The sequence below is a fragment of the Sorex fumeus genome, unplaced genomic scaffold, assembly GCF_029834395.1.
Source record: "Sorex fumeus unplaced genomic scaffold, SorFum_2.1 ptg000037l, whole genome shotgun sequence".
NCBI classification, from domain to species: Eukaryota; Metazoa; Chordata; class Mammalia; order Eulipotyphla; family Soricidae; genus Sorex; species Sorex fumeus.
In genome coordinates, this window is record NW_026606094.1 from 1,491,144 (window position 1) to 1,517,411 (window position 26,268).

The following is a 26,268-nucleotide window of genomic DNA, read 5'->3' on the forward strand; positions in this document are numbered from 1 at the left end:
TGTTGGCCACACACAATGCAAACGCCTTTCCGGCTGTGCTATCTTCCCAGCCCAGCCCTGATCACCTGAGGGCCACCACAGTCCCCTCCCTCCCGCACGGGCCTTTCCAGCACCCAGCCCGAGTTCAGAGCGTCAAAAGATGCTGATTTCACATAAGGACGACCGTGAGTCAACAGCACAGGGAGGAGGGAGCGGAGAGAGAAGACAAGCCTCCCGTACACCCTAAACAGCCTTGATTTTAATGGCAGCGCCCCCAGAAACCTGCAAGCACCTCATCTGGTCTCTTAACGGAGTGGGGAGGGCAGGGATGTGGAAGCCAGAGGCCCATGACTGGGAGAAGGGAGGGTGTCGAGCCGCGGGGAAGCCCCTAGCGCAGGTCCTCAGCGGTGAACATGCCCCGGGCCCTGCGCAGGATGGAGTCCTTGGCCGCGTCGTAAGGGTGCTCCTTGGATGGGATCTCGAGCACAGCGGGGATGGAGCGCTGGTGCGCGTCCAGCGCGTGCCGTACCATCTCGGCGATGTACTGGTTGATGAGGATGATGCCGATGTCATCACGGTTCAGGAACTGCCTGCGGGGAGAAGAGGGGGTGGGGAAGACCAGGGCCGAGGCTCACTCCCGCTGCAGAAGCCGGGAGGGGAAAGGTTTCCATGCAAAATGAACTTCCTCTGAGCCCAGAGACAGGACACAACAAGCCGAGCACAGGCTTCGATCCCGGCACCTCACGGCGCCCAGCACATTGCTGGGAGCAGCCCTCACAAGTACAGGAGGGGCCCCCAAGTACCACGGGGGGTGGCCCCAAAACAAAAAATAAACAGGGGCAGAGCTCTGGTAGAGCTGGTAGGGTGCTGGCCTTTCAAGTGGCCACCCTGAGTTAGATCCCTGGCACTGTATATGGTCCCCAGAGCCAGCCAGCAGTGATCCCTGAGCACAGAGCCAGGAGCAAGGCCTTGAGCACTGCCAGATTTGGCCCCTCCCACCCCCCCAAAAAAAATTTCAAAAGTTAAGGGCCTCAACTGAGTGTGTGTGTGTGTGTATGTGTGTGTGTGTGAGAGAGAGAGACAGAGAGGCAGACAGACAGATTTCCCCAGAAATCACAATAAAGGGAAGGGAAAAGGACCCAGGGAGATGACTCAGAGTTAGTGTGCACACATGCTTTACACATGGGAGCTCTGGGTTCCATCCCTAGAACCACAAGGTCCCCCACACCACTGGGAGTGACTTCTGAGCACTGTTTTATGAGTAGGTTCTAAGCACTGCCAGTATGGCCAGGATAAATTTAAGTGGAAGTGGGAAGAACTTTAGAAGGCGGCGCTGTGGCTCAATAACAGTGCTCATGCCTTGTGTAGGTGAGGTCCTGGATTTGATCCTCCGAGTTAAAAAATATAAATAAGCTGAGAGCCACGGTGGTCAACAAGCCCCCTTGCTTAGAAGGTTCCCAACAAAGCTGGAGACTGACGAAGTGATATCTGCACTTGTTTGTTCATTGCAGCACTGTTTACAATAGCCAGAATCTGGGAAAAAACCTGAGTGCCCGAGGACAGATAACTGGTTAAAGAAACTTTGGTACATCTACACAATGGAGTACTATGTAGCTGTAAGGAAAGATGAAGTCATGAAATTTACACATAAGTGGCACTACATGGAAAGTATCATGGTAAGCAAAATGACTCAGAAAGAAAGGGAGAGACATAGAAAGATTGCATTCATCTGGGGAACATAAAGTAACAAAATAGGAGACTAACACCCAAGAATGGCTGAGATTATTACCAGGAATTTTGCTCCATGGCTTGGAGGCCAGCCGCACATGCTAGGGGAAAAGGGAGCTCAGATAGAGAAGGGAGCACCAAATAAAGGGTGTTGGGAGGATCCTCCCAGGATGGGAGAAGCATGCTGAAAGTAGACTATAGACCAAACATGATTGCCACTCAATGCCTCTTTTGCAAACCACAACACCCAATAGGAGAGAAAGAACAAAAGGGAATGCCCTGCCACAGAGGCAGGGTGGGTGGGGGGGATGGGGGGTGGGAGGGATACTGGGATCCGTGATGGTGGGAAATGGGCACTGGTGGAGGGATGGGTATTTGATCATTGTATAATTGAAACCCAAGCACAAAAATTTGTAAATCTACAACTGTACCTCATGGTGTTTCACTAGCAAAAATTAAAAAAAAAATAAAGAAAAGAAAAAAACAAAGCTGGAGACTGAGCGCCGGCAGTGTCGTCCACACGCTGCTTTGGGGTAAGAAAGGGAGAGGGTGAGAATCTACAGGGTCTTGGAGCTGGAGAGATAGTATAACAGGGAGGACATTTGCCTGGCACACGGCTCACCTGGATTTGATCCCCAGCCCAGCATCCCATATGGTCCCCCGGGCAATGCCAGGAGTGATTTCTTTTTTTTTTTTTTTTTTTTTGCATCACACCCGGCAATGCACAGGGTTACTCCTGGCTCATGCACTCAGGAATTACTCCTGGCGGTGTTTGGGGGACCATATTGGATGCTGGGAATCGAACCCGGGTCGGCTATGTGCAAGGCAAACGCCCTACCCACTGTACTATGGCTCCAGCCCCAACCAGGAGTGATTTCTGAGTGCAGAGCCAGGAGTAATCCCTGAGTATCATGGGAAGGTGACCCAAAAAGCCAAATAAATAAATAAATATTAAAAAATAAAGACTCTACAGGGTCTGGAGACACAGTTCACTGGGCTGGAGCAGATGCCTTGCATAGACGAGGCCTGGATTTGATCCCTGGCATTGCCTGGTTCCCCAAGCACCATCAAAGTGATCTAAGCACCATTGGGTGTGCTCCCCAAATCCAAACCCTGGCTCCCCCAAAGTGGGGGAGATCTGATGAGACCACCAAGGTCTATGCAGAGGAAAGTGGGGCTGGATGAGAGGGGAAGCTGGGTGTAGACGATGCAGAGTTAGAACAGACTTCCCACACAGACTGAAGCTGGCGCAAGGCTCACGGGAAGGTGACCCAAAAAGTCAAATATTTGGCTTGGGGGGTTCTCATGTGCACCTCCACCCCTTCATCCATTCAGAATGATTTCACATTGGGATCGGAAACACGGCCCCCACTTTTTTTTTTTTTTTAAGTTTTCAGGCCTCACCTGGCAGTGTTCAGGGCATACTCCTGGCTCTGCACTAAGAGATCACATCTGACAGTATAATCGGGGGACCATATGTGGCGCCAAGGATGGAATCTGGGTCCGCCACGTGCAAGGCAAGCACCCGACCTGCTATACCGTTGCTCAGGGGCCCTACGTGGCCACTCTTGGTGTAAAATCTGTCCTCCCAGTAACCTGGTCACCTGACCAGACTGCTGGACCTCCCAGCCCAGGGGCAGTGGAAACCGGTCTTGGTGAGCCCACAGTGAGGGCGGGGCTATTTACAGGGAAACAGTCAAGAGAGGCTTATTCCTGAGACTTGACACAGGAGCCCTTTAGTGGCCAGGGAAGAAAGGAGGGTAGGGGGCTCGCTCCCCAGTTCGAATCCTGGGGCACCACCTGACTAAGGGGCGTGCCTGGGCTCTACCATTCATTCTAGGGCAGGAAAATGTCCAGGAAGGCCCAAGGTCTCAGCAGACCTGGCTTTACAGTCTAAAGGGTGTTTGCCTTGCACACCGCTGACCTGGGTTCGATTCCCAGCATCCCATATCGTCCCCTGAGTACCGCCAGGAGTAATTCCTCAGTGCACAAGCCAGGAGGAACCCCTGAGCATTGCCGGGTGGGACCCCCCCAAAAAAAGCAAAAAAAAAGAGGTGAGGGCCGGAGAAGTGCTGGCCGTGGAGGTGGGAGACAGCAGGTGAGGGCCGTGGAAGTGAGGAATAGGAAGGGGAGGACCAGGGAGGGTGCTGGGCCTGGGAGGTAAGGGCCACGAAGGTGAGAGCAGGGAAGGTGAGGGGCAGGGAGGTGAGGGCCAGGAAGGTGAGTGCTGGGGAGCTGAGGGCAGGAAGGTGAGGGCCAGGAAGTTAGGAGCAGGGAGATGAGGGTCAGGAGGCTAGGGGTAGGGAGGTGAGGGCCGGGAGGTGAGGGGCAGGGACGTGAGGGTCAGGAAGTTAGGGGCAGTGAGGTTAGGGACAGGGAGGTGAGGGTCAGGAGGCTAGGGGCAGGAACGTGGGGGCCAGGAGGTGAGGGGCAGGAAGGTTGAGTGCCAGGGAGGAGAGAGCAAGAAAGGTGAGTGCCTGGGAAGTGAGGGCCAGGAGGTTAGGGGCAGGGAGGTGAGGGCCTGGAAGGTAAGAGATGAGGGCAGGGAAGGTGAGGGCAGGGAAGATGAGGGGTAGGGAGGTGAGGGTCAGAAGATGAGGGCCAGAAGGTTAGGGGCAGGGAGGTGGGGGCCAGGAGGCTAGGGGCAGGGACGTGGGGGCCAGAAGGTGAGGGGCAGGGAGGTGAGGGCCGGGGGAGGTGAGGGTTGAGAGGTGAGGGTCGGGAGGTTAGGGGCAGGGAGGTGAGGGCCAGGAGGCTAGGGGCAGGGACGTGGGGGCCAGAAGGTGAGGGGCAGGGAGGTGAGGGCCGGGGGAGGTGAGGGTTGGGAGGTGAGGGTCGGGAGGTTAGGGGCAGGGAGGTGAGGGCCAGGAGACTTGGGGCAGGGACGAGGGGGCCAGGAGGTGAGGGTCGGGAGGTGAGGGCCGGGGTAGTGAGGGTTGTGGAGGGGCGCGGCGCCCACCGGGCACTCCCGACGCGTAGTGACCGCGGGGCCCGTCACCAACCCTGTTCCCCTTCTTGCCCGACACACACGGTCATGTGAGGGGGAAGCGGAGGGACGCCGGAGTGCCCACGTCCCCTTCCCCCCGCCCCCGAGCCCGGGAGGGAACTTGGGGCGCGGGGGCGGGGGTCTGGGAGGCCGGCGCAAGCCCGAGTCCCCGGGGCCGCCCGCTCCCCCGCGTCCCGGGCCCGGGTGTCGCCGTTTACCGGAACGTGTCCTCGATCTCATTGATGGTGGTGTCCTTCTCCACCACCAGGAAATTGGGGTGGCGGTTCTTGTTCAGCTCCCCGATGCCCCCGAGCAGGAAGCCAGTCACCGTGTCCTCGTCTCCGATCACCGCGATGAGCTTGCCCCTGCCCGCCATGGTCGCAGCAGCAGCAGCAGCAAGAGCAGCAGCGCAGAGCTCAGCGTCCACCACCCCCGCGAGTCCCCAAAGCCGCCGCGGCCGCGCCCCGCCTCCTGCCGGGGATGCGCAGTGTGGCCGGCACGCCTCCCCGCACATGCGCACTGGCCGCGGGCTGCTCGCCACGCGACTACGCCTGCGCCGTAGGGAACCGCCACCCCGCCGGACTACAATTCCCAGAAGCCCGCGCGACACCGAGAGCTTGCACGGGCCAGTGGAATCGATCGATCGTGGTGAACCCGACTGCGCGTCTGCTGCTCCCTCCTGGCTCAGAGAACCAATTCTCCTTGCAAAGAAAGCTTCCAGTTCTCCAAGGCGAAGTTCAGGCGGGGAACATGGGTATAGGAAGGTACCTGGTGGCACATAGTTAACAGAGCGTATGTATTCCCTAAATAAAGCATGAGCGAGTCGATGGGGATCCCAGTGAGTCGGAGAGTCCAATGAACAGTTATTGAGCACTGCGAGTGGGTACGTGAAAGCTTCAACGATGTGTAACCCGTGCAAGGAGGGGGACGCTCAGCTAAGGCAAGAGGAAGAGCATCTGCAGAGTCTTAGTGACTAGAGTGTAGGCGCGCTTCAAGAAAAGCTAAAGACTCTGGAAATTATCCCGAAGTCACTGCAGAATTGATGGGGGGTGTGGGGAAGCAACACCCGCCCAGTGCTGGCTGTTTACAAGGACCAGGTGGGTGGTGGATGTAATCAAAGCCTCGCTCATGCAAAGCTCACTTGCTTCTTGAGCTAGCTCCCAGGTCCCCCATATGCAGGATTTTAAAAGAGAGGATGATACCTGTATCCCTACTGTGTGCAAAGATCCAAGGAGGCATTGTATTAGTGTTGGGGATGGGCAGCACACGGGTGTGGTAGTGCAGACACAGAGAAGCAGGTGGAGTTGAGAGAGAGAGACATGGTGGACCAGGTTGGTTTGGGGACAGGGCATGTGTGGCAAGTGAGGCAGAGATCTACGGACTTAAGAGCTTTCTTCTCTGTGCAGTTAGATGCTAGGGGTGACATTCCCCGGGAAGTGAACTCTGATACGAATCTCTCGAAGACAGCAGATCCACTCTCTCTTTCCCCCTTTTATTTTATTATTTATTTATGTAGGTTTTGAGGGCCACAGCCAGCAGTGCTCAGCGCTGACTCCTGACTCTGCACTCGGGGATCACTCTTGGCGGTGCTCAGGCGACCCTATGTGGTGCAGGGAATCGAACCCTGGGCTATGCAGATACAAGGCAAGTGCCTTACCCGCTCTGCTATCCTTCTGACTCTTCCTCACCCCCTGTAGAAGGCATCCCTGTTTCTGGCTTTTGATTTGTGAGTTTAGAGTGCCTGAAGCACCCAGATAGTCTGACCTGGGGGGCTGTGTGGATGATAGGCTCAGGACTGGGACGCATCTGGTTTGTTCCTCCTGCTACTGGGAGGCAATTTGGGACTCACCGCTAAAAGTATCAGAGAGCTGTTGGTGTTGAGGGAGATAGAGCCCAGAAATGTCAGTACCTGGGGCCATACACAGCTGTAGCACATCAACACACACGGGTTGGGGGACGGCTTACTGCTGGAAAAGGCTCTGTTGCGGGAGGGGTGTGGGGAGAGGGAAGGACCAGCTGGAATCCACAGCACTGCCCACAGTGGCCGTCCCTGGAAGTAGCCTGAGGTCTGATGTGGCTCTGATCAGAGCCGGAGCTCACCAAACAGGACATGTGGCTTCTGTCCTCTAGGAACTTCTGGGAGACTGGGGAGAGGCAGGAATACAGTGAAAAGTGGTCACGGAGGGGTCTTGGCGGGCAAGACTCAAGAGCCAGTAGAAGGCAAACTACTGGGTGGAAGGGGGATGGGATCAAGGGATGATGCGTTTTCTAGCTGTTCCCCCCTGTAGGTGCTGAAATGTCAGGGGTGGTTCTGTTGTAGAATCTGCTTTGCCCACCACTGACTTGTTGCTTGGTTCTCTAATCATCACAGTTGTCTATATTGGATCTTCCAGCAAGGATGTGTGTGTGTGGGAGGGGTGGGGGGTGCTCAGTCTGATGGTGGAGGCAGTGTGGGAGGGTGGGGGGGGAGGCAGATAAACCCTTGGAGAGAGAGAAATGCTTGTTCATCAGGGTGGTCATTGCAGCCAGAGATGTGCCTTAGGGCAGTCAGCCCTGGGGGGATGTTGGGGGAACTGCAGAGGGCAGCAATGTGAGAGTCCCTGACTGCTATGAGCTATGTCTTATTAGAGTAGGCTTGGAGGCAGGGAGACTAGAGGCTGGTGGACCAGGGGATAATTTGAGGGCTGGTGGATTGGGGGACCAGTTCGAGGCTGATGGGCCAGAGGGCTAGTTAGGGGCTGGTAGACAAGGGCTGATGAGCTGGGGACTAGAGGCTGCTGGGCTGGGGGACTAGTTAGAGGTTGCTGGTGGGGGGACTAATTAGAGGCTTCTGGGTGGAAAGACTAGTTAGAGGTTACTGGGCTGGGAGACTATTAGAGGCTGCTGGGCTGGAGGACTAGTTAGAGGCTGCTGGGTCAGGGAATTAGTTAAAGGCTACTGGGCCAGGGGACTAGTTAGAGGCTGCTGGCTGGGGGACTAGTTAGAGGCTTCTGGACTGGGGGACTAGTTAGAGGCTGCTGGGCTGGGGGACTAGTTAGAGGATGCTTACTGGGGGACTGGTTAGAGGATGCTGGGCTGGGGGACTAGTTAGAGGCTGTCAGGAGATAGAACTGAGCGGTGTCAGGCTGAAGGAGGGGAGGGACAGGCCGAGGGATGACCCAGGCTGGATGCGGCCAGAGAGGTCTCTGGGTTGGCCCGTTGCCCCCCCACCCATCGGGCGCGCAGCATTCCTTCTGAGTCAGCGCTCAGTTGGAACCCTAATTTGGAGAAGATCCCTCGTCCAGGCTCAAGGGGAGCGGGCCCCCCGCGGTCTGAGGGCAGCTTTGGGAACACAGTGTCCCCCTCCCTCCCCGGCAGGGTCGGGTCTGAGCTCACAGCTTCCTCCCAGCCTGTTGCTCACAGGACTTCAGCAAGTGCCTGGCCCTGGGCCTTGCCTGGAGGGCGGCGGCCTGCAGCAAGGACACACACAAGGATCAGAACAAACTCTGCGACGGGCCGCACTTTATTTTGAGTTTTCCAACCAAGCGGCTCCCGGGGAGCCACATGACATGTGCAAAAGGCCCCCAGAAAGCTGGGCCTCGCAGTGTGTAAAAAAGGCCCCAAATGGGGCAGAGCTGTGCAACCATTACAAAAAAAATTAATAATAAAGAAATCAGTCCTCAACAGGCGCGGGCTGGAGCTGCCGCTGGTGCTGGGTCTTCTTCCCGGACCAGCTGCGCTGCGTCAGTCCCCGCGGCCACCCGAGGGCTGGACACAGTCCTCCACCACAGAGAGGCCTGCGGTGCGGCTGGGGGTGTCCTCAACATTGACACCTCCCACCATTGGCTCCCCCACCCAAAAACTCAGGGCTTCCCAGTGGGGGGGAGGTTCCCCAACACCTCAGTCAGCCTTCATGTCACATTTGAGGGGAGGGACACAGCCCTCCAATCCCCGGAGGTAAGGCGGGGTGAGGAAGTGCAGCCCCTGTCTCACTGCACGGCAAGTTACAGGGGCCTGGCTCTGCGCATGCGCGTGTGAGTGTGTGTGTGTGTGTGTGTGTGTGTGTGTGTGTGTGTGTGTGTGTGTCTGCATGTCTGTGTGTGTGTGATGTGTGTCTGTATGTGGGTGTGTGGCCAGAGGTGGGGATGAGGCTGGGGGAGGCACTTGTGGGATTCAGGGCACGTTGACTTTGAAGGGGCTCCCTGGGACGCTCTCGTCGCCCCACTTGACGATGAGGATGTAGTCCCCTTTCTCCTTGACGGTGTAGGTGACGTTGTAGACACGGTTCCCCATGTGCTTCACGTACACCTCCTCGCAGGGCGTCTTAGGCCCGTGCACGCCCACCATCATCATGTTGGTGCCTGGAGAGGGCGGGCAAGTGTGAGACGGGCTCAGCCACACCCGAGGACCCTCTCCTGCACCCCCCCCCCCCATCCCCACCTCCACCAACCTGCTTTGCTGCAGTCCACGGTGAAGGAGTTCTTCTGGCCCACGAAGGCCTGGGACAGGCCCAGGCCCCGGGTCACCACCTTGCTGGCGTCTGAGGAGAACTTGGGGATGGAGCTGTAGCTGGAGCCCCGGCTGGAGGATGACTTGGTCACCGTCTCCACCAGAACCGTGGATGTTTCGTGAAGGCTGTGGCCTCCCGACAGCCGGGGACCTGAGGGGAAGGGTGGGGTGGGAGCGAGCCAGGTCAGGCCTCTGAGGATTCCCCTGCCCTTCCTCCATGCAGCCTCAGGGACACGGCCTATTCCCCAGAGCCCAGACGGGGGGGCTCAGGGAAGGCTCATCCCACGACATTGGCAACTCTATCAGAGGACAAGAGTCTTGCTCTCAGAAGGAAGAGAAATTCCACTAAGCCTTCATGCAGCTGCCATGAGGCAAGCTCGTTCCAGGCTTCCTGAACTCTCATCTGGGGATGGAAACCCAGGACAGCCTGGGGAGCCACTGAGAGGAAGAGTCAAGCGACAGTCATGCCCTCCCGTTGATCGTCGATTTGCTCGAGCGGGCCCAGTAACATCTCCATTGGAGACTTTGTTGTTACTGTGTCTGGCATATCGAATACTCTCAGTAGCTTGCCGGGCTCTCCAAGAGGGGCGGAGGAATTGAACTCTGGTCGGCCATGTTGGCCGCGTGTAAGGCGAACGCCCTACCCACTGTGCTCGACAGTCATGAACTTTACAAAACAGGTCCACAGGATGTCTCCACAGACCCATGCCCACCTACTCCTGGCAGCATGACCCTGATATGTGTGACCTGGAAGTGAATGGCCACCAAAACCTCCCCAGGTCGGCCAGACAGGAAATCCCCTCCCAGGGTGCTCACCTGTGACTTTGGCTTTGAAGGGGCTGCCCACGATGTGCTGGGGGCCACCATATTTGATGGCAATGAGGTAGTTGCCAGGAGCCATGGGTGTGTAAGTGACCACATGGCCCTCGGGACATTCCCGACAGTCCAGCTGCACCTTGGAGGGGCCGTCAATGGTGACAGATAAGGCACCTGAGCCCGCGTTCAGCGTGTTGACGACGAACTCGGAGGACACACCTGGGGGCCGGAAGGGGCAAGGCTGTAGGCAGGGAGGCAGGACCCCGACCCGCAGAGCTGCGGGTGTCTGCTCAGACCCTCCCCCCACCCCAGCACCCCATACCCCCATGTCCTACCCCTTTACCTCGGCCCGGAGAACTCACCGGTCGTGCCTCCCTCCAGCCCAGGACCATAGGCTGACACCAAGCCCGGGTCACCAGCCTGACTCTGTTCGCCAACACGGATCTTGAAGGGGCTGCCAGGGATGTGGGCACCATTGAACTTGACGTCGATGGAGTGGACGCCGTTCTCATGGGGGATGAAGCGGATGGTGTGTTTGTCTGTGGGACAGATGGTGGATGGATGAGTCCTGGACTCCCCCACCCCCATCCCTGACCCCCAAACCAGGGCTTGGCCAGGTGAGGTGCACTCACCGCTGTCCAGCTCTGAGACAGAGCACTCCTCCACCGCCCCCGAGGGTGTGTGCACTCTGGCGTCGATCACACCCCGCGCACCGTTCAGCTGCACCGCGAAGGATGCGGGCTGGTTCACCCGGAGCCCCGTCTCCTGCAGAGGTCCCAGAAGGTGCTCAGACACCTGTGAGCCCTGCCCGGAGCCCCCCACCCCACCCCACCAGCCCCACCCTGTTGGGAGGCTGCAGGGAGAGGCAGATGTCATGGCAGGGTCTGTGGCAGGGTCTGTGCATGCCAGGACATGGGGGGAGGACAAAGGGTTAGCATCTCACACCCAGACGTGCACGTGGGCCTGGTGGCTGCACTTAATGACACAAAGCACACGTGGCTTGTGGTCCCACAGGAGGCAAAGATGAGCGGGGGGACAGGGGAAGGAGCAAAGCAGAGAGGTGACCCAAGGGCCAGCCTCCAAGGCTACTGTCAGGGCTCAAGCAGACCCTGGGACACCCAGCTCGCACCCATCTCTTGGGGCGACGGGGTGTCCTGGGCCACGTACCTGCAGACTGGTGACAGTGAGGCGGCGAGCGTCATCCGAAAGGGAGGCCACAGGTACCACAAAGGGGCTGTCGGGGATGTGCTCGTCGTTGAACTTGATGGAGACCTCGTAGTCACCTGGGGGAGGAGGGGTTCCTGTTAGCTCAGACTCCAGCCTTCTCCCAGGACATGTCCCACTGCCCCCTGCAAGCCAGGGCTCAGGTCAGGAGCCAGAGGCGTAGTCTGGGGTGTGAGGTGGAGAGACATTCCATAGCCCAACCATCTTCAAGCCGGGCCCCTGGTACCCAGGCTGGAAGGTCAGGCAGGGTCCCCCCCCCACACACACACACACTGGGTGGACACCTACCTGGCTCCTGGACAACGTAGGAGACCCCGCAGGAGCCATCTTTGCGGTCCTCAAAGGCGATCTCTGCCTTGCTGGGCCCCTCCACGGCAATGGAGAGCCCTCCGGCACCCGCCTCTCGGGTCCAGATGCTGAACTCAGCTGTGGGCGGGACAGGGCAGCGTCAGGTACCCCCTGGCCCGGCCCTGCTGGATGACCAGCCCCACTTCCCCCCTGGCCCCTCACCTACCTGGCACGCCAGCTACGCCTCGCTCCAGCCCGGTGCCTCCGGCTCGCACCTTGTGGGCCCCGCCCTCCCCCAGCGGCCCCACTGTGAACTGGAAGGGGCTGCCGGGCACGTGCTGGCCACGGTACTTGACGGTGACCGTGTGGGGCCCCATCTCCTGGGGCACGAAGCGCACACTGTAGGCGCTGTCCTCTCCCTCCACAATCTCCGCTGCTTCCGTCTTGCCAGACGGGCTGGTGACCTGGGCAGTCATGTCCTGAGAGCTGGCCTCGCCTGCAGGGGATGGCCAGAGAGACAGCACAGGGGTTAAGGCCTGACCCTAGTTCACACCCGAGCACCGCAAGAGGGCCCCTGGGAGCCCCACCAGGAGTGCTCCCTGAGCACTCTCGGGGGCAGGGGGTGGACCTGGAGGTAGGCAGCTGCTCCCCGTTCCTGACTGCCCCCACTGCCCCCCCTCTGCTCAGACCAGCCCCAGCTGGCGGCCAACATCCCCCTTCCCAGCCCGCCCACACCACCCGCCCCCAAGACCCCCGGCCAGTCATGCTCACCCTCCTGCTGCCGCGGGATGCTGCCAAAGGAGCCCAGGCGTTCCCGGCCCAGGAAGTCACCGAAGACGGCAGGGAAGGGGTCGCCGCCCACCTGGGTGGACTCCTCCACACGCACCTCACGCTTGGTCTCACCGCCCCGCGTCTTGCTGATCTCTGTCCGCTCAGTGCGGGTGTAGGTGTGGCTGCTGCGGGTGAAGGTGCGAGTCAGGCGCTCCTGGGCAGACACCATCTGGAACCAGTTTCCTGTGGGGACACCCGGGACCCAGCAGTGAGCCAGCGGCACGAAGGACCAGCCCCCCAGCCCCCCAGGGCACCCCCCATTTCGTCCCCACCTGAGTTTTATTTATTTATTTATTTATTTATTTATTTATTTTTTGCTTTCTAGGTCACATCCAACGATGCTCAGGGGTCACTCTGGGCTCTGCACTCAGGAATTACTCTTGGCAGTGCTTGGGGGGACCATATGGGATGCTGGCAATCGAACCCGGGTCAGTCACGTGCAAAGCGAACACCCTACCCACTGTGCTATCACTCCAGCCCCTCCCCCTACCTGGGATCTTGAGGTTGAGGTCGCAGGTGCTGCCGATGGTGGCGATGGAAGGGGCCTGTCGGCGCCGCGTGATACTCTCCTTCATGCGGCCCTCGCCGGTGACTTTTACCGTGAACGGGCTGCCTGCAGGGGCGAGCGGGGGCGGGTCAGGCCACCCAGAGTCCCCACGCCCCTCCCACTTCTCCTCACCCTCTCTCCCCCACCCAGCACACACACCCCACCCCCCGGCACCTTACCAGGCACGTGCTTGTCGGCGAACTTGATGTTGATGATGTAGGTTCCGGGCTCAGTGGGGCAGTAGGTGACCTTGCACGTCCCGTCCTCCATGTCCTCGCAGTTAATGTCCACCTTGCTGGGGCCTTCGATGCTCAGGCCCAGGCCACCATAACCTGGTGGAACGCAAGAGAGCCTGTCTCAGTTCCCTGCTCGGCCCTCCCCAGCAGCGGGTGGGGTCCGGATGGGCACCCCACAGGCACGACAGAGCCCCTCATGAGAGCGAAGGGACCAGGAGCCAAACTCAGAGGGCCAGGGAGCAGCTGCCAGGAAAAGTCCCCGAAGGTGGCAGGGCTTTGGGGGTCCAGAGAGGAAGCCGGAGACAGAAACTCAGCTGAACTCCCCCCAAAAGTTGAAAAACTTGGGATATGCTCAAAGGGCTGAGCACAGCTCTGTATGCAGGAGTCTCGAGTTTGGGCCCTTGGCACCTGAGCTCTGCTAGGGGTGACCCCCAAGCACTGGGCCTAAAGTAGCTTCTGAGCACCACTGGGGGCGGGGCTATAGCCCCCCAAGCCTCCAGCCCACACACACGGGAGAGAGAACTGGGCAGGGGAGTGAGTTCGAGTGGTAGCGCCTGCGTCTGATCCCTAAGCACTGTGGGAGTGGCCCAGGTGGTCCCCATTTCCTGCTGGGTGGTCTCAGCTCTGCAGGAAGCATCCCCAGGCCTCACTCCCAGCACTGTGGACCCCTGTCAGCAAAACTAGGAAGACGGACGTGGCTCGCCACCGTCCTCGCCGGGTGGACCCCCACAGGGAGGGGCCCAGGGGCCAGGCACCTGCGTTGCGAGTGTCCACGATGAACTCGGCCACCTGGAAGGTGTGGCCCTCCGCCAGGCCCTTGCCCCACACGCGCACTTTGCTGGCATCGCCGATCTCAGACGGGCCCACCAGGATCTTGAAGGGGCTGTTGGTGACGTGCTGGCCACTCCTGCGCACGCTCACCACGTGCTCCCCCACCTCCTTGGGGGTGAAGGAGATGCCTGTGGAGAGTGGGGGGCGTGAGGTGTGGCGCCCCGGGCTTCCGGCCCTCTGAGTGCCCCCCACAATCCCCCCAGTGGTGCCCGGCAAGCCTTCCTCACCGATGTGCCGGTTGGGCAGACGCTTCAGCAGACACGGCTCCTCCATGCCCGACGGGGCGCGGATGCTAGCGGTCAGCTGGCTCAGGTCGCTCTCCGTGATCTTCAGTGACACGTCCGTGGAGGTGCCCACGTTCAGCTGGGACGTCCGCATGGAGTCATCACCTGAACGGGACACTGGGCTTAGGCGGGGGTGGACACGCCAGTGACCAGGGCCCTGAGGTGCTTCCATCCCGAATCCGTTATCTCCCTCTGCCGTGCATTTTACTGAGTTTTAACTTTATTTTCATTTTTACTGAGGAGGACAGAACTACGCTCGGCAGTGCTCAGCGACTACTCATGGCTCTGTGCTCACAGGCTGCTCCCAGCACTGCTCAGGGACCATGTGGTGTCCATGACTGGATGCGGTCTGGGTGTGGGCGAGGCAAGTGACTCACCCCTGCGGTCTCCCTATAGCTGCTCCTCTGTGTGTGTGTCAGTCACAAGGAGAACAGTCCAGACTGGGTGGCTAGGGCCCGGCTCAGGGCCAGAGGCTGCAAGTCCTACCCCCAACACTGCCTCACATGCCAAGTATGACATGCCCCTCCCCCAGCACACACAGCTCCACTTTGGGGAATCCCTGGAGCCGTCTCGAGTGTGGGACCCATAGTGAGCACCCAGTGTGAGCACCTGGACATAAGCAGCTCATCAGGAGATGGGTAGAGGGGAATATTTTAAAAGATTAAAATAACTGGTGCTGGAGCTATAGCACAGTGGGTATGGCTTTTGCCTTGCATGTGGCCAACCCGGGTTCGATTTCCAGAATCCCATATGGTCCCCTGAGCACTGCCAGGAGTAATTCCTGAGTGCATGAGTCAGGAGTAACTCCTGTGCATTGCCGGGCATGACCCAAAAAGAAAAAATAAGGAAAAATAAAGATAAAAAAGAGAAAGCTCCCCAACAGAGTTTAGGTCCAGACCCTCCCCCTGAACTCGCCCCCCCCAAAAAAAGTTAAAAAATTAAAAACAATTTTTAAATTTTGGGCCACATGTGAAAGTTCTCAGGAATTACTGCTCAGGGATCACCCCTGACAGTGCTCAGGGGAACACATGGGGTGCAGAGGATTGAACCCAGGTCAGCTGCATGCAAAGCAAATACCCTACCAGCGATATTATCGCTCCAGCCTCCCTCTAAAGATACATTTTGCAAGAGAGATAGTTCAGCAGGTGGGGCATTTGCCTTGTATGCAGCAAGGGTTCAATCCATCCTTAGCTTCCCACCTGGTCCCCTGAGCACTGGCAAGAGTAACCCCTGAGTACTGCTGGGTGTGGACCCCACAAAACCAAAAAACCCCAAAACAACAAACAAAACAAAATGAAAGATAAATTTTTAAAAATACTAGACTGGGGTCCAGGAAGACAGAAGCTCGGTAGTCAGAGCTACAAGGTCTGGAGGCCTAACTGGGAGCCGAGTTTGATCCCTGCTCCACTTGACCTCCCTGAGCACTGGCACCTCTGGGCAGGCCCCTGGGCACTGCTAGGATGACCTGGCTGGTCTCGGCACTGTGGACCCCAAGCAGCCTGGCATTCATGGGGTCCTGTATAGAACTTCCAGCCCACTTGGCCGAGTATACCAGGAGGGGCCCCTGGGACCCCCGAGCACTGCCTGCCCCTGTTCCAAAACAAACTAGAAAACCAGAAAAGAGAAATCCCCGCGAGACTGGGCCAGACAGGGCGGCCGCCTGGCTCGCAGTGTGATGCAGACCAGCTGGGGTGGGCCTTCTGCTCTCCTCATCTCTCAGAAGGGGGTCTCTGGGCCCAAGTCTGCAAAGACTGAACAAAAGGACGAGCGTCCAATGGAGAAGGAGAGTGCTGGGCATTCCTTGCCCGCTATAGAGGACAACGATCCTGAGCTTTCTCCCGAAGCGACATCTTCTTTCTGCCCTGAGAGGTCCTACCTGAGTCCCCTCCAGCCCAGCCCGCCCAAGTCCCAGGCTTGCGCCAGCTGCATGTGCACCTGTGATCTTGGCCGTGAAGGGGCTCCCCGGGATGTGCTTGTCATCGAAGCGCACGATGATGCTGTAATCCCCGGGTGCCGTGGGCAGGTAGGACACGGTACATGTGCCGTCCTTGTTGTCCTTACACGTGATCTCTGCCTTGGACGGGCCCTCCACGGCCAGGGACAGACCCCCTGCAGGGCAAGGGGGAGCCGAGGTCAGAGGTCCAGCCCTCCCCTTGGTATCTCCCACGCTGAGGCCATGCCCCTCACCTTCCCCAGCATCCTTGGTGACGATGGTGAAGGTGGCTGGCTTGTTGACCATGCCGTGGCTCAGGCCTGGTCCGTAAGCACTGACGTGGCGGCTGTTGATGGCGTCCACGTAGAACTGCAGGGGGCTCCCTGGGGTGGACACAGAAAGGGGCTGGTCAGATGTGAGGACTTGGGCTGTTGGGTCAGTCTCGGCCCCCTGCTGAGTCCTGGATCTCTCCATAGGGACCTGCTCAGTGGAGCAGCAGACAGAGGAAGGAAGGGAGGGAGGAAGAAGGAAGGGAGGAAGGAAGAAGGAAAGGAGAAAGGAAGGAAGGAAGGAAGGAAGGAAAGAAGGAAGGAAGGGAGGGAGGGAGGGAGGGAGGGAGGGAGGGAAGGAGGGAAGAATGGAGAAGGGAGGGAGGGAGGGTGGAAGGAAAGAAGGAAGGAAGGAAGGAAGGAAGGAAGGAAGGAAGGGAGGGAGGGAGGAAAGAAGTAGGGAGGGAAGGAAGGAAGGAGGGAGGGAGGGAGGGAGGGAGGAAAGAAGAAAGGGAGGGAAGGAGGGAGGGAGGGAAGAAAGATGGAAGGAAGAGAGTGAGGGAGGAAGGGAGGCTGGCACTCACCAGGGATGTGGTTGCCATCGTATTTGATGCCCATCTGGTGCAGGCCCTTCTCGGTGGGGGCGTAGCGTACCGTGATGGTGCCGTCCTTGTTGTCGGTGATGTTGGGCCGTGCAGTCTTCCCAGATGGCATCCGCACCTCCCCTGCCAGACAGACACAGTGATGAGTGGCCCCATGCCTTCTGTTGGGACTGCCTCCCGCCCCAGGCACTGCAACCTACCGGTGAGCTCGCCTTTCTGCACGGTGAATGGGATGACCAGATTGAAGGGCCTCAGCATGGACTCCAGGGGCTCCACGGGCACCACTGGCTCCTCAGTGGCCTGTGCAGAGGCAGAAGGGGCTGGTCAGCGGCTGTGGCCAAGAGTGAGGACGGCGCACGACGCTGGACAGTGAAGCCAGAGTGGCCGCAAGGGTGTGCCAGCTGCAAGAGGAGCGTCGCCGTGCCCAGCCCAGTGCCCGCTGCCCGGCCCGACTCCCGCCTGCTCTCTGAGGTGAGCCCCAGCCCCAAGAGAAGGCAGAGAGGAGGCGGAGGAGGCAGGCGGGCAGCAGTACCCAGTGCGGGGGGTGGGCGCCGGGCCGGACCATCTGCAGAGCGTCACTCAGCTCCTCCACGGGGGGCCTGGGCGCACAGGCCTGCAAGGCATGGGCCAGTGTGGGCTGGGGCAGGCCCGTCCCCTACCTCCAGGGGGCACCTGAAATCCTGGGCTAATGGTGGGCAGGGCGGAGAGAGTGAGGAGGGCAGGGGGCAGTGGCTTGGGCCTCTGGAGGGTCTCGCCGCCTGCAGGGCCACTTTGGGGGGATGTACAGGGCCAGGGAGCAAGGTGGTGAGTTTTATTTATTTATTTAGCTTTTTGGGTCACAGCCAGAAATGTTCAGGAATTACTCCTGGCAGTGCTCGGGGGACCAGATGGCATGCTGGGAATGGAACCTGGGTCGGCCACATGCAAGGCAAATGCCCTACCCGCTGTACTACTGCTCCAGCCCCTACTCTTGACTCTGCACTCAGGAATTACTCCTGGAGGTGCTTGGGGAACCACATGGGATGCTGGGGATTGAACCCAGGTCGGCTGCGTGCAAGGCAAACACCCGCCCACTGTGCTATCGCTCCAGCCCCAGATCGTGAGTTTTAGTGGGTGCTGCCTCCATCCCGGCCCTGAGTTGGGAGACGGCGGGGAGAGCTGGGGCTAGATTTGGGGGTCACTGTGGGTTCGGAGAGTCGTTGCTGCTCCAGCTGGACAGGCCCACCTGCCCCCCCACCCCGCAGCCCCCCACCCCCACCCCCCGACCGGCCCCAGGGAAAGGGGGCTTACCAGCACATGGAAGGGGCTGTTGGGGATGTGCTCCCCTCCGAAGCGGATGGTGATGACGTACTTGCCCGGCTCGGGCGCCGTGTAGTAGATGTCGAAGGTGCCGTCGTGGTTCTCCACCACGTCCACGTCCAGTTCTGCCCCGTCGGGCGTGGACACCGTGCACGTCACCTTCCCCTTGCCCGCGGCCTTGGCGTCCACCGTGATCACCGTCTCCTCCCCAATCTGGATGCGGGGACCCAGGCAGGCCCCTGCGGGCGTGGAGGAGCCGGGTCAGAGGGGATGCTGGGAGGGTCACACACCCCCCACCCCGCTCCCTTCCCAGCAGCCCCCCACCCCTGACCCCACGAGGGGCAACAGAGCCAAGGGAACTCACCCAGGCCGTGACCGCCGATGGACACTGGAAAGAGAGAAGCGTGTGAGGCTGGGGCCAGGGCCGCCCCCTGACCCCCCGCCCCCGGGAGGGAAGTGGGGACCCACCTGTGACCAGACACTTGCTGGCGTCGCCGGTGGGCAGGGCGTGGATGCGGAAGGGTGAGTAGGGGATCTCGTCGCCCCCATACTTGATGGTGATGGTGTAGCGGCCGCTCATGTCCGGCACGTAGGACACGGTGTAGGTGCCGTCCCCGTTGTCGCGGATGTTGGCCTTCTTGGGCTTACCCTCGGGGTCCTGTGGAGGGGGGATGGGGAGAGGTGGACAGCAGAGGTCAGGGCCCCGCCTGTATGCGGAGCCCAGCCCGGGGCGATGCCAGCCTGGCGGGGGGCTCACCAGGATCTGGACGGTGAGCAGGCCCTCGCCGGCATCCCGGGCATCGATGGTGAACTCCACGGGTAGGCTGGCAGGGATGCCCGAGGCGTTCAGGCCAGGGCCGCTGGCCCGCACCTTGCTGGCGTCATGTGCTGGGAGCACCTTGATCTTGAACGGGCTGGAGAGGACGGAAGCATGGATGGGGTCAGGACAGGGTGAGCAATATCCAGGAGGAGGGGGACACCCAGAGAGGCAGGGAGGGGTGGGAGTGGGGGTGAGCTTCCGCCAGGGGCCGGCCTGCAGGGACCTGCACAGGCTTATTTCAAAGACGGGGAGACGGCACCAAGGGCTGGAGCCAGCGGTACCCGTGTGGCCCAGACTGGACGTCAGCACACACGGTCCGTCCAACAGCACAGTGAGGAGCCCCTGCGCACCCTCGGCTGTGACCCCCCCCAAGCTGGGCTCTGTGGTGTCTATCAGGAGGGGAGGCCAGTCTGAGGGGGACCCGAGGGCGGGGCAGGAGGTGAGGCACGCAGGACAACCCCCCCAGGCTGTACTGAGAGCCACCCCACATTCGGTCCGTCCTCACCTGCGTGGCACCTCATGGTCAGCGTACTTGACGGCGACCGTGTAGGGCCCGTCTGTGGCCGGGGTGTAGTGGACGGTGTGGGTGCCGTCTCCGTTGTCACGCACCTCCACGGGCTCAGCCACACCTGGACAGGTAGGTGGAGCAGGGTCAGCTCAGCCTCCCAGGTGGCCCCCCCATGCCCCCTCCCTAGCAAGGCCCGAGGCGCACCCCCCACACACACACACTTCCCATACCTGTGGGGCCCAGCACGGCCACCTGCAGGGGCGCCCGGCCAGCCTGGCTGCAGTCCACTGTGAAAGTCTGGGGCACCCGGGCCCGGACGCCGGCCCCCAGCCCTGGTCCGGAGCACTTGACCTTGCTTGGATCCACCACATCCTTCACCGGCACCCGGAAGGGACTCCCTGCAAGCAAAGGGGGTGAGCTCTCAGTGCCAGGAAGGAGGGTCTCTGACACCCAGGAGCCGGGATGGGGGGATCTTCCCTGCTCCAAGGTGCCCCCAGAGGCACAGTAACGTGGGCCCACACTTAGGGACTTGCTAAGAAAATGAACAGGAACAGGAAAAGTGCCGCAGATGACAGCCGTGGAGACCCCCTCAGCTCTCCCCTTGCCCAGCGGCGGGGAGAGCCCCCTGAGTAATGTTACTCGGGAAAAACAGAATGACGCGTGTTTAGGCCACAGCCAGGGTGCTGGGGATCGAACCCAGTGACCTGCAAGCAGAGCCTGAGCGTGAGCCCTTTTGTGCTAACTCCAGGGCCACAACCGGAATGTTTTCCGACAGTTCTGTGTGGCTTTGCGGTGCTGGAGATGGAACCCGGGGCCTCACGTGTGCAAACACTGTGGTCAGCTGGGCCACAGCCCCGAAGTACTTTTGAGAGTGTCAGTGAGCAGCTTGGTGGGGGGTGGGGGGGTCAGGGTCTATGTCACTGGCCCCTGCTCTGAGGTTCCCTGAGATATGTCTGCTGTGGGCTCGGGAGCTCTGGCATTCTAGCAGTGAGAGGGGGCGTGTGCTGGGCGACCCCCCTGCCCAGGGCCAGCATCTGACTGGCGGGAAGGAGCAGAGCGCAGGTCTGGCTCCCCAAGGCCCACCCATGGCGGGGACCGAGGGGTCACACACCACCAACAACGCCCCCACCCTGAACTCCGGCTGAGCCTCCGTACCCCATTCCTTCCGGCTTCCCACCCCTCTCGCTGTGCCCGCCCCTGCCCACCTGGGATGGGCCGCCCCCCAAAGGTGATGTTGACGTCGTAGTCTCCGGCGGTGAAGGGGACGTACTCCACGGTGCAGCTGCCGTCCTTGTTGTCCTTGCAGGACATCTTCGCCTCCGAGGGTCCCTCAATGGCCAGGCCAAGGCCCCCAGTGCCAGCCCCTCTGTAAGACAGACACCCCCACCCACTGGGCTCAGACTTGGGAGGGACGAGGCAGGGCTACTGGGGGCCTGACCATAAGTACATCCTGGGGACACAGGATGCACTTGGGTGGCTTTTGGCGGGAAGGGGTTGGGCAAGGTTTGTGCAGGAGAATAAGTGGCGGGCAAGGGTCTGCGGTGGGGCCAAGGCTGGGACCAGAGGCTGGAGCGATAGCACAGAGGGCATGTGCCTTGCACGCAACTGACCCAGGTTCAATTCCCAGCATCCCATATGGTCCCCTGAGTATTGCCAGGAGTAATTCCTGAGTGCAGAGCCAGGAGTAACCCCTGTGCATCGCCTGGTGTGACCCAAAAAGAAAGAAAGAAAGAAAAAAGGCTGGGACCAGGGTTGCTTACCTGGTTTCCACAGTGAAGCGGTTGGCCTTGTTCACCAAGCCCCCCTCCAGGCCTGGACCAAAGGCCCGGACGCGGGTGGGGTCACAGCCCTCGGTCACACCCACGCGGAAAGGGCTCTTGGGCACGGCGACCTCGTCGTACAGAACCTCCACCAAGTGCATGCCTGGAAGCCGGCCATACCCACACGGGGTCAGCGGGGGTCTGCCCCACGTGCCCGCCCTCCCAACCCAGCATCCCACACTGCCCCCTGCTCCTGCTGGTCCTCACCCTCTTCGTAGGCCGTGTACTGCACGCGGTAGGTGCCGTCCCCGTGGTCGGTCACGTAGGTGTCTGTCTTGGCGCCCGAGGGGTTGAGGACACGCGCTGTCACATGGCTGCCTCCTGTGGTCGTGAGGGACCTGGCATCCACGGTGAACTCGGTGGTTACCTCCCGCAGGACGCCTGGGTTTCAGAGGAGGATGGGAGCACTCAGGACCATGGGAGCAGGGGGGCAAGGCCTTTGCACAAACTCCCAGCCTGCTCCCCAAGTCTGAGGTCGGCCATGCTTTCCTCCTGGGTCGGCCCCCTCAGCCTGAGCTCGCCACCCTCTGCTCCCCATCTGCTTGGGCCCTGTCCCCACAGCCTCTCCGTCACTCCTTTCTCTACAGTGACCAGCTGCTGCGTGGCCCTCTGCGCAATGTCCAGCCCGAGGCTGGCCCCCAGCTGCTGGGCTGCTCACCTCTAAGAACTCTCTTTGTTGTTTGTTTTGTCTGGGGGGGGGGGGGGCAACACCCTGCAGTGCTCAGGGCTCACTACCTGCTCTGCAACTCAAACACCATTCCTGGCTGGGCTCAGTGGGCCAGATGGGGTGTCAGAAATCTAAGCAGGGTCCTTTGCCTGCCAGTCAAGCACCCTTCTCACCGGTCTATCTTTCCAGACTCTGATTGGAGAACTCTTATCACCCCTGCACACCCCCCAAACGTGCCTCCAGCGCCCTCTAGAGCCACCGAGCATGTGAGCAGACTGAGACCAGAGTCTCAGTGGGGGGGGTGGGGGGGGGGAATATGCCCAACCCACCCCCGACGCCCCTGCAGGCAGAGACAAAGCACCCTCCTGCCCTGGTCTCGGCTGCTTCTCTGGGCCCCGTGGGGCTGGCTGCTGCCCCCCACACCAGGCCCCTGTTCCCCCCTGAGCTCTCAGCCCATGCCGTGGGCACCCCGGCTCCTGCCCTCACTCACCGTGAGGCTCCACCCCCGGGCCGGAGACCTTAACATCGCTGGTGTCCACCGCGGGCTGCACGTGGACGCGGGTGGGGAACTTGGGCACGGCGTGGCCCCCGTACTTGATGGTGATGGTGTAGGTGCCGGGGAAGGCGGGGCTGTAGGTGATGTGGTAGGTGCCATCCACGTTCTTCTGGATCAGCACCTCGGCCTTGACGCCCGCGTCCGACAGGATCTCGATGGTCAGCTCGGCCTCGCCCGCCTCCGAGCAGTCTACGGTGAAGGTGGCTGCCTCGCCGGCCTTGCCGCGCTCCAGGCCCGGCCCGCTGGCCCGCACCTTGCTGGGGTCGAACACAGGCTGGATGGTGGCCTTGAAGGGCGAGCCGGGGATGTGCGCCTCGGCGAACAGGATGTTAATGGTGTACTCGCCGGGCTCCGTGGGCAGGTAGCTGACGGCACAGGAGCCGTCCCCGTTGTCCTGGCACTCAATCTTGGCCTCGCAGGGGCCCTCCACCGTCAGCCCCAGGCCCCCGGTGCCAGCCCCCTTGGTGTCGATGGAGAAGGGCGCCGGTGTGCCCACCAGCCCCCCCTGCAGGCCGGGGCCGTAAGCGCACACCTAGACGGAAAGAGGGGGATGAGGGTCCAGGTACCAGCCCCTCCCGGCCCCGCCTCAGGGCTCCCCTGTCTCCTCAGCACCGACTCTATCTCTGGGCCAGTCTGGGAGCAGCAGCCCCTGCGGTGCTCAGGGTCCCCCCGGGCCACACGTGGCCTACGGAGCGTCTCTGACCCGCGCTGGGCTCCTCTTTCCTCTTCCTCTCCCTTTTCTTACATCTGTCTGGGTTTTGAGCCCCGTGCTGTGCTCAGGGCTTACTCCTGGCTCTGTACTCAGGACTTAAGCTCTCCAAGAGGTGCTCGAGGGGGACTGTCCGGATCAAACTGGGATCAGTGCCATAGCCTTGCAATATTTTTCCAGCCCCGTACTGGGCACTTCCCATGAGAAACAAAGAGAGACACCATAACCCGGCCCGTCAGCAGCTCTGGGATTCACGTCCTAGGCCTGAGACCCCCTGTGGTGTGAGGGTTCAGGGGCTCACAGGTGCATAACGCCCCGTACCCCATCATTCCATCAGCCTGCTCCCCCTTCCTGCCCCCTGCCCCCAACTCCCACTTGCTGGCTCCTCACCTTGGAAGGGTCAGGAGGCAGGACCCCCTCCACGGTGAAGGGGCTGCCGGGCACCGGGTGGCCATCATAGGTCACGTCCACCTTGTAGGGTCCCTCCTCAGGGGGCATGTAACGCACAGCCTGCGCCTCTGCCCCACTTCCGGGCTCCACCTTGCAGGGGATGGGCCGCCGGGAGGGCGAGGTCATCCGCACGTCCAGCTGGCCCTGTCCACCAGCCCCGCGTGTGTCCACGGAGAACGCCTGCTCCTGCCCCACGGCCACTTCTGCGTGGACGACAAGGGAGATGGTGAGCCCCGAAGGGGTCTGGCCCCAGCCCTGGCCCCCGCCCGTCTGCCCGCCCCCGCTCTCCCTGGCCAACTCTGGCCCCTCTCTTACTGCTGTTGAGGCCTTGGACTTTGACTTTGCTGAGGTCCAGCGGAGGGGCCACGTTCACCACAAATGGGCTCTTGGGGATGGGGTCCCCGCCATAGGTCACCGCCACGGCCATGTTGCCCTGCGGGGAGCAGCAGGAGGTCAGGAGTGGGGACCCAGGCCACATGGAACTGAGCTCGGTGACGCCGCGTGAGAGGGTGGCGGGGGTAGGGCCGGGGTCGGGGCGGCCACTGTACCTGCTGCACGGGCGTGTACTTGACCGTGTATGAGTAGTCGTGGTTGTCAATGATCTCAAAATCTCGCACAACCTCACCCTTGGCGGCACCCGCAAATTGCACGTCAAGCTTGGCCTTGCCGGCCCCCTTGGTCAGCACAGTGAAGTGGGTGGGCTTCCCCACCTCCACACCTGGGGGGGTCATCGAGGAGGGTGGTGAGGGCCTGCTGCTGGCCACCTGCCCCCACCCGTAGCCCTGGTCTGGCCCAGACACCCACCTGTGCGGTTGAGCCCGGGACCCTCGGCCCTGACCTTGGTGGCATCGTGGGATGGGTCCACCTTGATGTGGAAGGGGCTGGCAGGGATCTCCTGAGGGGAATGGAAGTCGGCTGGGTCAGTGAGGTCGGGTGTCTCCCAGGGAGCCCCAGGAAAGACGTGGCTGTGTCCCCCTGGGTGCCGAGTGGCGGGTGCAGCCAGAGGACAGGCTGGGTACCTGGTTGGCGAAGAGCACCATGATGGTGTAGTGGCCGGCCCCTGGTGGTGTGTACTTGACCGTGAAGGTGTCGTTATCGTTCTTGATGATGTCGAAGTCGATGTCGGCCTCAGTGGGGCCCACCACACCGGGGGCACACTTGATGCCGATGCTCACGTCACCTGAGGAGGCAGGAGGCCCTGAGCTGGGTGCTCAGATGTATGTGAGTGCAAATGTGTGTAGGCGTGATTATGTGTGTGTGATTATGTGTGTGTGAGCGTGTGTATGTGTGATTATGTGAGTGTAAGGTGTGTGATTGTGTGATGTGTGTGACTGTGTGTTACGTGTCTGCATGTGAGATTTGTGCATGCGTGTGTGTGTGTGTGTGTGTGTGTGTGTGTGTGTGCACGCGCGTGGGGAGCCCCACCTTGCCCGGCCTCGCTGCAGTCCACGGTGAAGTAGGTGGGCTCCTGGGCCTTGAGCCCTGTCTTCTCCACGCCGGGGCCATACACCTTCACCCGCTCTGGGTGGCTCCCCTCGCCCACGTTCACCTGCAACGGGTGGGGGAGGGCGAGGCTCAGGGCAGCCCTCCAGGCCCTCCCCTCCCCGGGCACTGCCGCCCCAGTCTTGGTGGGACCAGTGTCACCTCTATGGGGTGGGGACCTATGCCAGGAGCTCCAGGAGTCCTGGTGGGCCAAGGTGGGGAGGACTCACCCGGAAGGGGCTCTTGGGCACGTTGACACCTCCCCAGGAGACGATGATGGTGTGCTTGATGGGCTTGGTGGGCACATAGGAGCAGCGGAAGGTACCATCGCCATTGGGGATGACCTTGATGTCGATGGGGCAGCCGTCTGCGTCCTGTGGGCATCATCATTGGGTATCATCATGCGAGGAAGGGCAGAGCGGGGCCGCCTCAAGGGCTCCGGCGCCCCCTGCTGGCCGCCGCCACCCCTGTGCCCTCCCTCCCAGCCCCGGTGGCCAGAGCGCAGGAGGCTTGGCGCCAGGCCATCTGTGTGGCCGGGTCTCAGCACAGGGCTCTGCAATGTGCTGGCCAGGATGACGCTGGCTGAATCAATGCTCCTCAGACCAAAGAATGAACCTTTTCAACAAAGCCAGCCTCTTGGACTCCCCCAAGAATTTTGTTCAGTAGCCTCTAGCGGGTCAGTGACTCCAGCTTGAGAAAGTGACTCGGGTTTTGATGTCTCCAGCTCCCACAGCTGGGAGCCCCCTGGGAGACCGAGGTCTGACTCGGTCATCTTTCACTTGCAGCTTTTCTGGACACAAAACGGCGCGTAGAAACCAAGAGACTGAGTGCAGAGACGCAGCTCAGCGGGCTCTGCCTGCCAGAGGCCTGGGCTCCAGGCCCCAAATTCCGGGAATCAAGTCCTCAGCACAGAGC

The 26,268-nt window shown here is 60.8% G+C and overlaps 2 protein-coding genes across 3 annotated transcripts in view; both read right to left on the reverse strand.

Moving 5' to 3' along the window:
- Positions 1 to 324: 324 nt before the first annotated feature.
- On the reverse strand, positions 325 to 5,150 carry ATP6V1F (ATPase H+ transporting V1 subunit F). The gene is made up of 2 exons (XM_056118288.1): positions 4,912 to 5,150; positions 325 to 569 (listed from the first exon to the last, which is right to left on the reverse strand). The coding sequence occupies exons 1-2, from the start codon at positions 5,067 to 5,069 to the stop codon at positions 368 to 370; spliced, it is 360 nt and encodes a 119-aa protein (XP_055974263.1). The 5' UTR covers positions 5,070 to 5,150; the 3' UTR covers positions 325 to 367.
- A 3,027-nt stretch (positions 5,151 to 8,177) lies between these two features.
- Positions 8,178 to 26,268, reverse strand: part of FLNC (filamin C) — a 28,480-nt gene continuing 10,389 nt past the window's right edge. Inside the window, exons 13-47 of one of the 2 annotated variants that reach the window (XM_056118273.1) lie at positions 25,584 to 25,727; positions 25,297 to 25,420; positions 24,891 to 25,051; positions 24,676 to 24,766; positions 24,420 to 24,589; positions 24,187 to 24,304; positions 23,812 to 24,074; positions 22,647 to 23,244; positions 21,697 to 21,870; positions 21,430 to 21,592; positions 20,875 to 21,035; positions 19,900 to 20,067; positions 19,667 to 19,790; positions 19,099 to 19,255; positions 18,810 to 18,999; positions 18,706 to 18,729; positions 18,333 to 18,580; positions 17,575 to 17,655; positions 17,243 to 17,342; positions 17,025 to 17,165; positions 16,426 to 16,554; positions 16,174 to 16,347; positions 14,182 to 14,343; positions 13,879 to 14,082; positions 13,067 to 13,219; positions 12,831 to 12,953; positions 12,281 to 12,523; positions 11,736 to 12,005; positions 11,510 to 11,647; positions 11,165 to 11,280; positions 10,630 to 10,762; positions 10,360 to 10,536; positions 9,998 to 10,216; positions 9,123 to 9,332; positions 8,178 to 9,033 (exon numbers count right to left, since the gene is read on the reverse strand). In XM_056118273.1, the coding sequence (XP_055974248.1) occupies positions 8,846 to 9,033; positions 9,123 to 9,332; positions 9,998 to 10,216; positions 10,360 to 10,536; positions 10,630 to 10,762; positions 11,165 to 11,280; positions 11,510 to 11,647; positions 11,736 to 12,005; positions 12,281 to 12,523; positions 12,831 to 12,953; positions 13,067 to 13,219; positions 13,879 to 14,082; positions 14,182 to 14,343; positions 16,174 to 16,347; positions 16,426 to 16,554; positions 17,025 to 17,165; positions 17,243 to 17,342; positions 17,575 to 17,655; positions 18,333 to 18,580; positions 18,706 to 18,729; positions 18,810 to 18,999; positions 19,099 to 19,255; positions 19,667 to 19,790; positions 19,900 to 20,067; positions 20,875 to 21,035; positions 21,430 to 21,592; positions 21,697 to 21,870; positions 22,647 to 23,244; positions 23,812 to 24,074; positions 24,187 to 24,304; positions 24,420 to 24,589; positions 24,676 to 24,766; positions 24,891 to 25,051; positions 25,297 to 25,420; positions 25,584 to 25,727 (6,039 nt within the window). In that variant the 3' untranslated portion in view covers positions 8,178 to 8,845. The remainder of the gene's footprint in view (positions 9,034 to 9,122; positions 9,333 to 9,997; positions 10,217 to 10,359; positions 10,537 to 10,629; positions 10,763 to 11,164; positions 11,281 to 11,509; positions 11,648 to 11,735; positions 12,006 to 12,280; positions 12,524 to 12,830; positions 12,954 to 13,066; positions 13,220 to 13,878; positions 14,083 to 14,181; positions 14,344 to 16,173; positions 16,348 to 16,425; positions 16,555 to 17,024; positions 17,166 to 17,242; positions 17,343 to 17,574; positions 17,656 to 18,332; positions 18,581 to 18,705; positions 18,730 to 18,809; positions 19,000 to 19,098; positions 19,256 to 19,666; positions 19,791 to 19,899; positions 20,068 to 20,874; positions 21,036 to 21,429; positions 21,593 to 21,696; positions 21,871 to 22,646; positions 23,245 to 23,811; positions 24,075 to 24,186; positions 24,305 to 24,419; positions 24,590 to 24,675; positions 24,767 to 24,890; positions 25,052 to 25,296; positions 25,421 to 25,583; positions 25,728 to 26,268) is intronic. The other variant, XM_056118274.1, reaches the window with a different exon arrangement.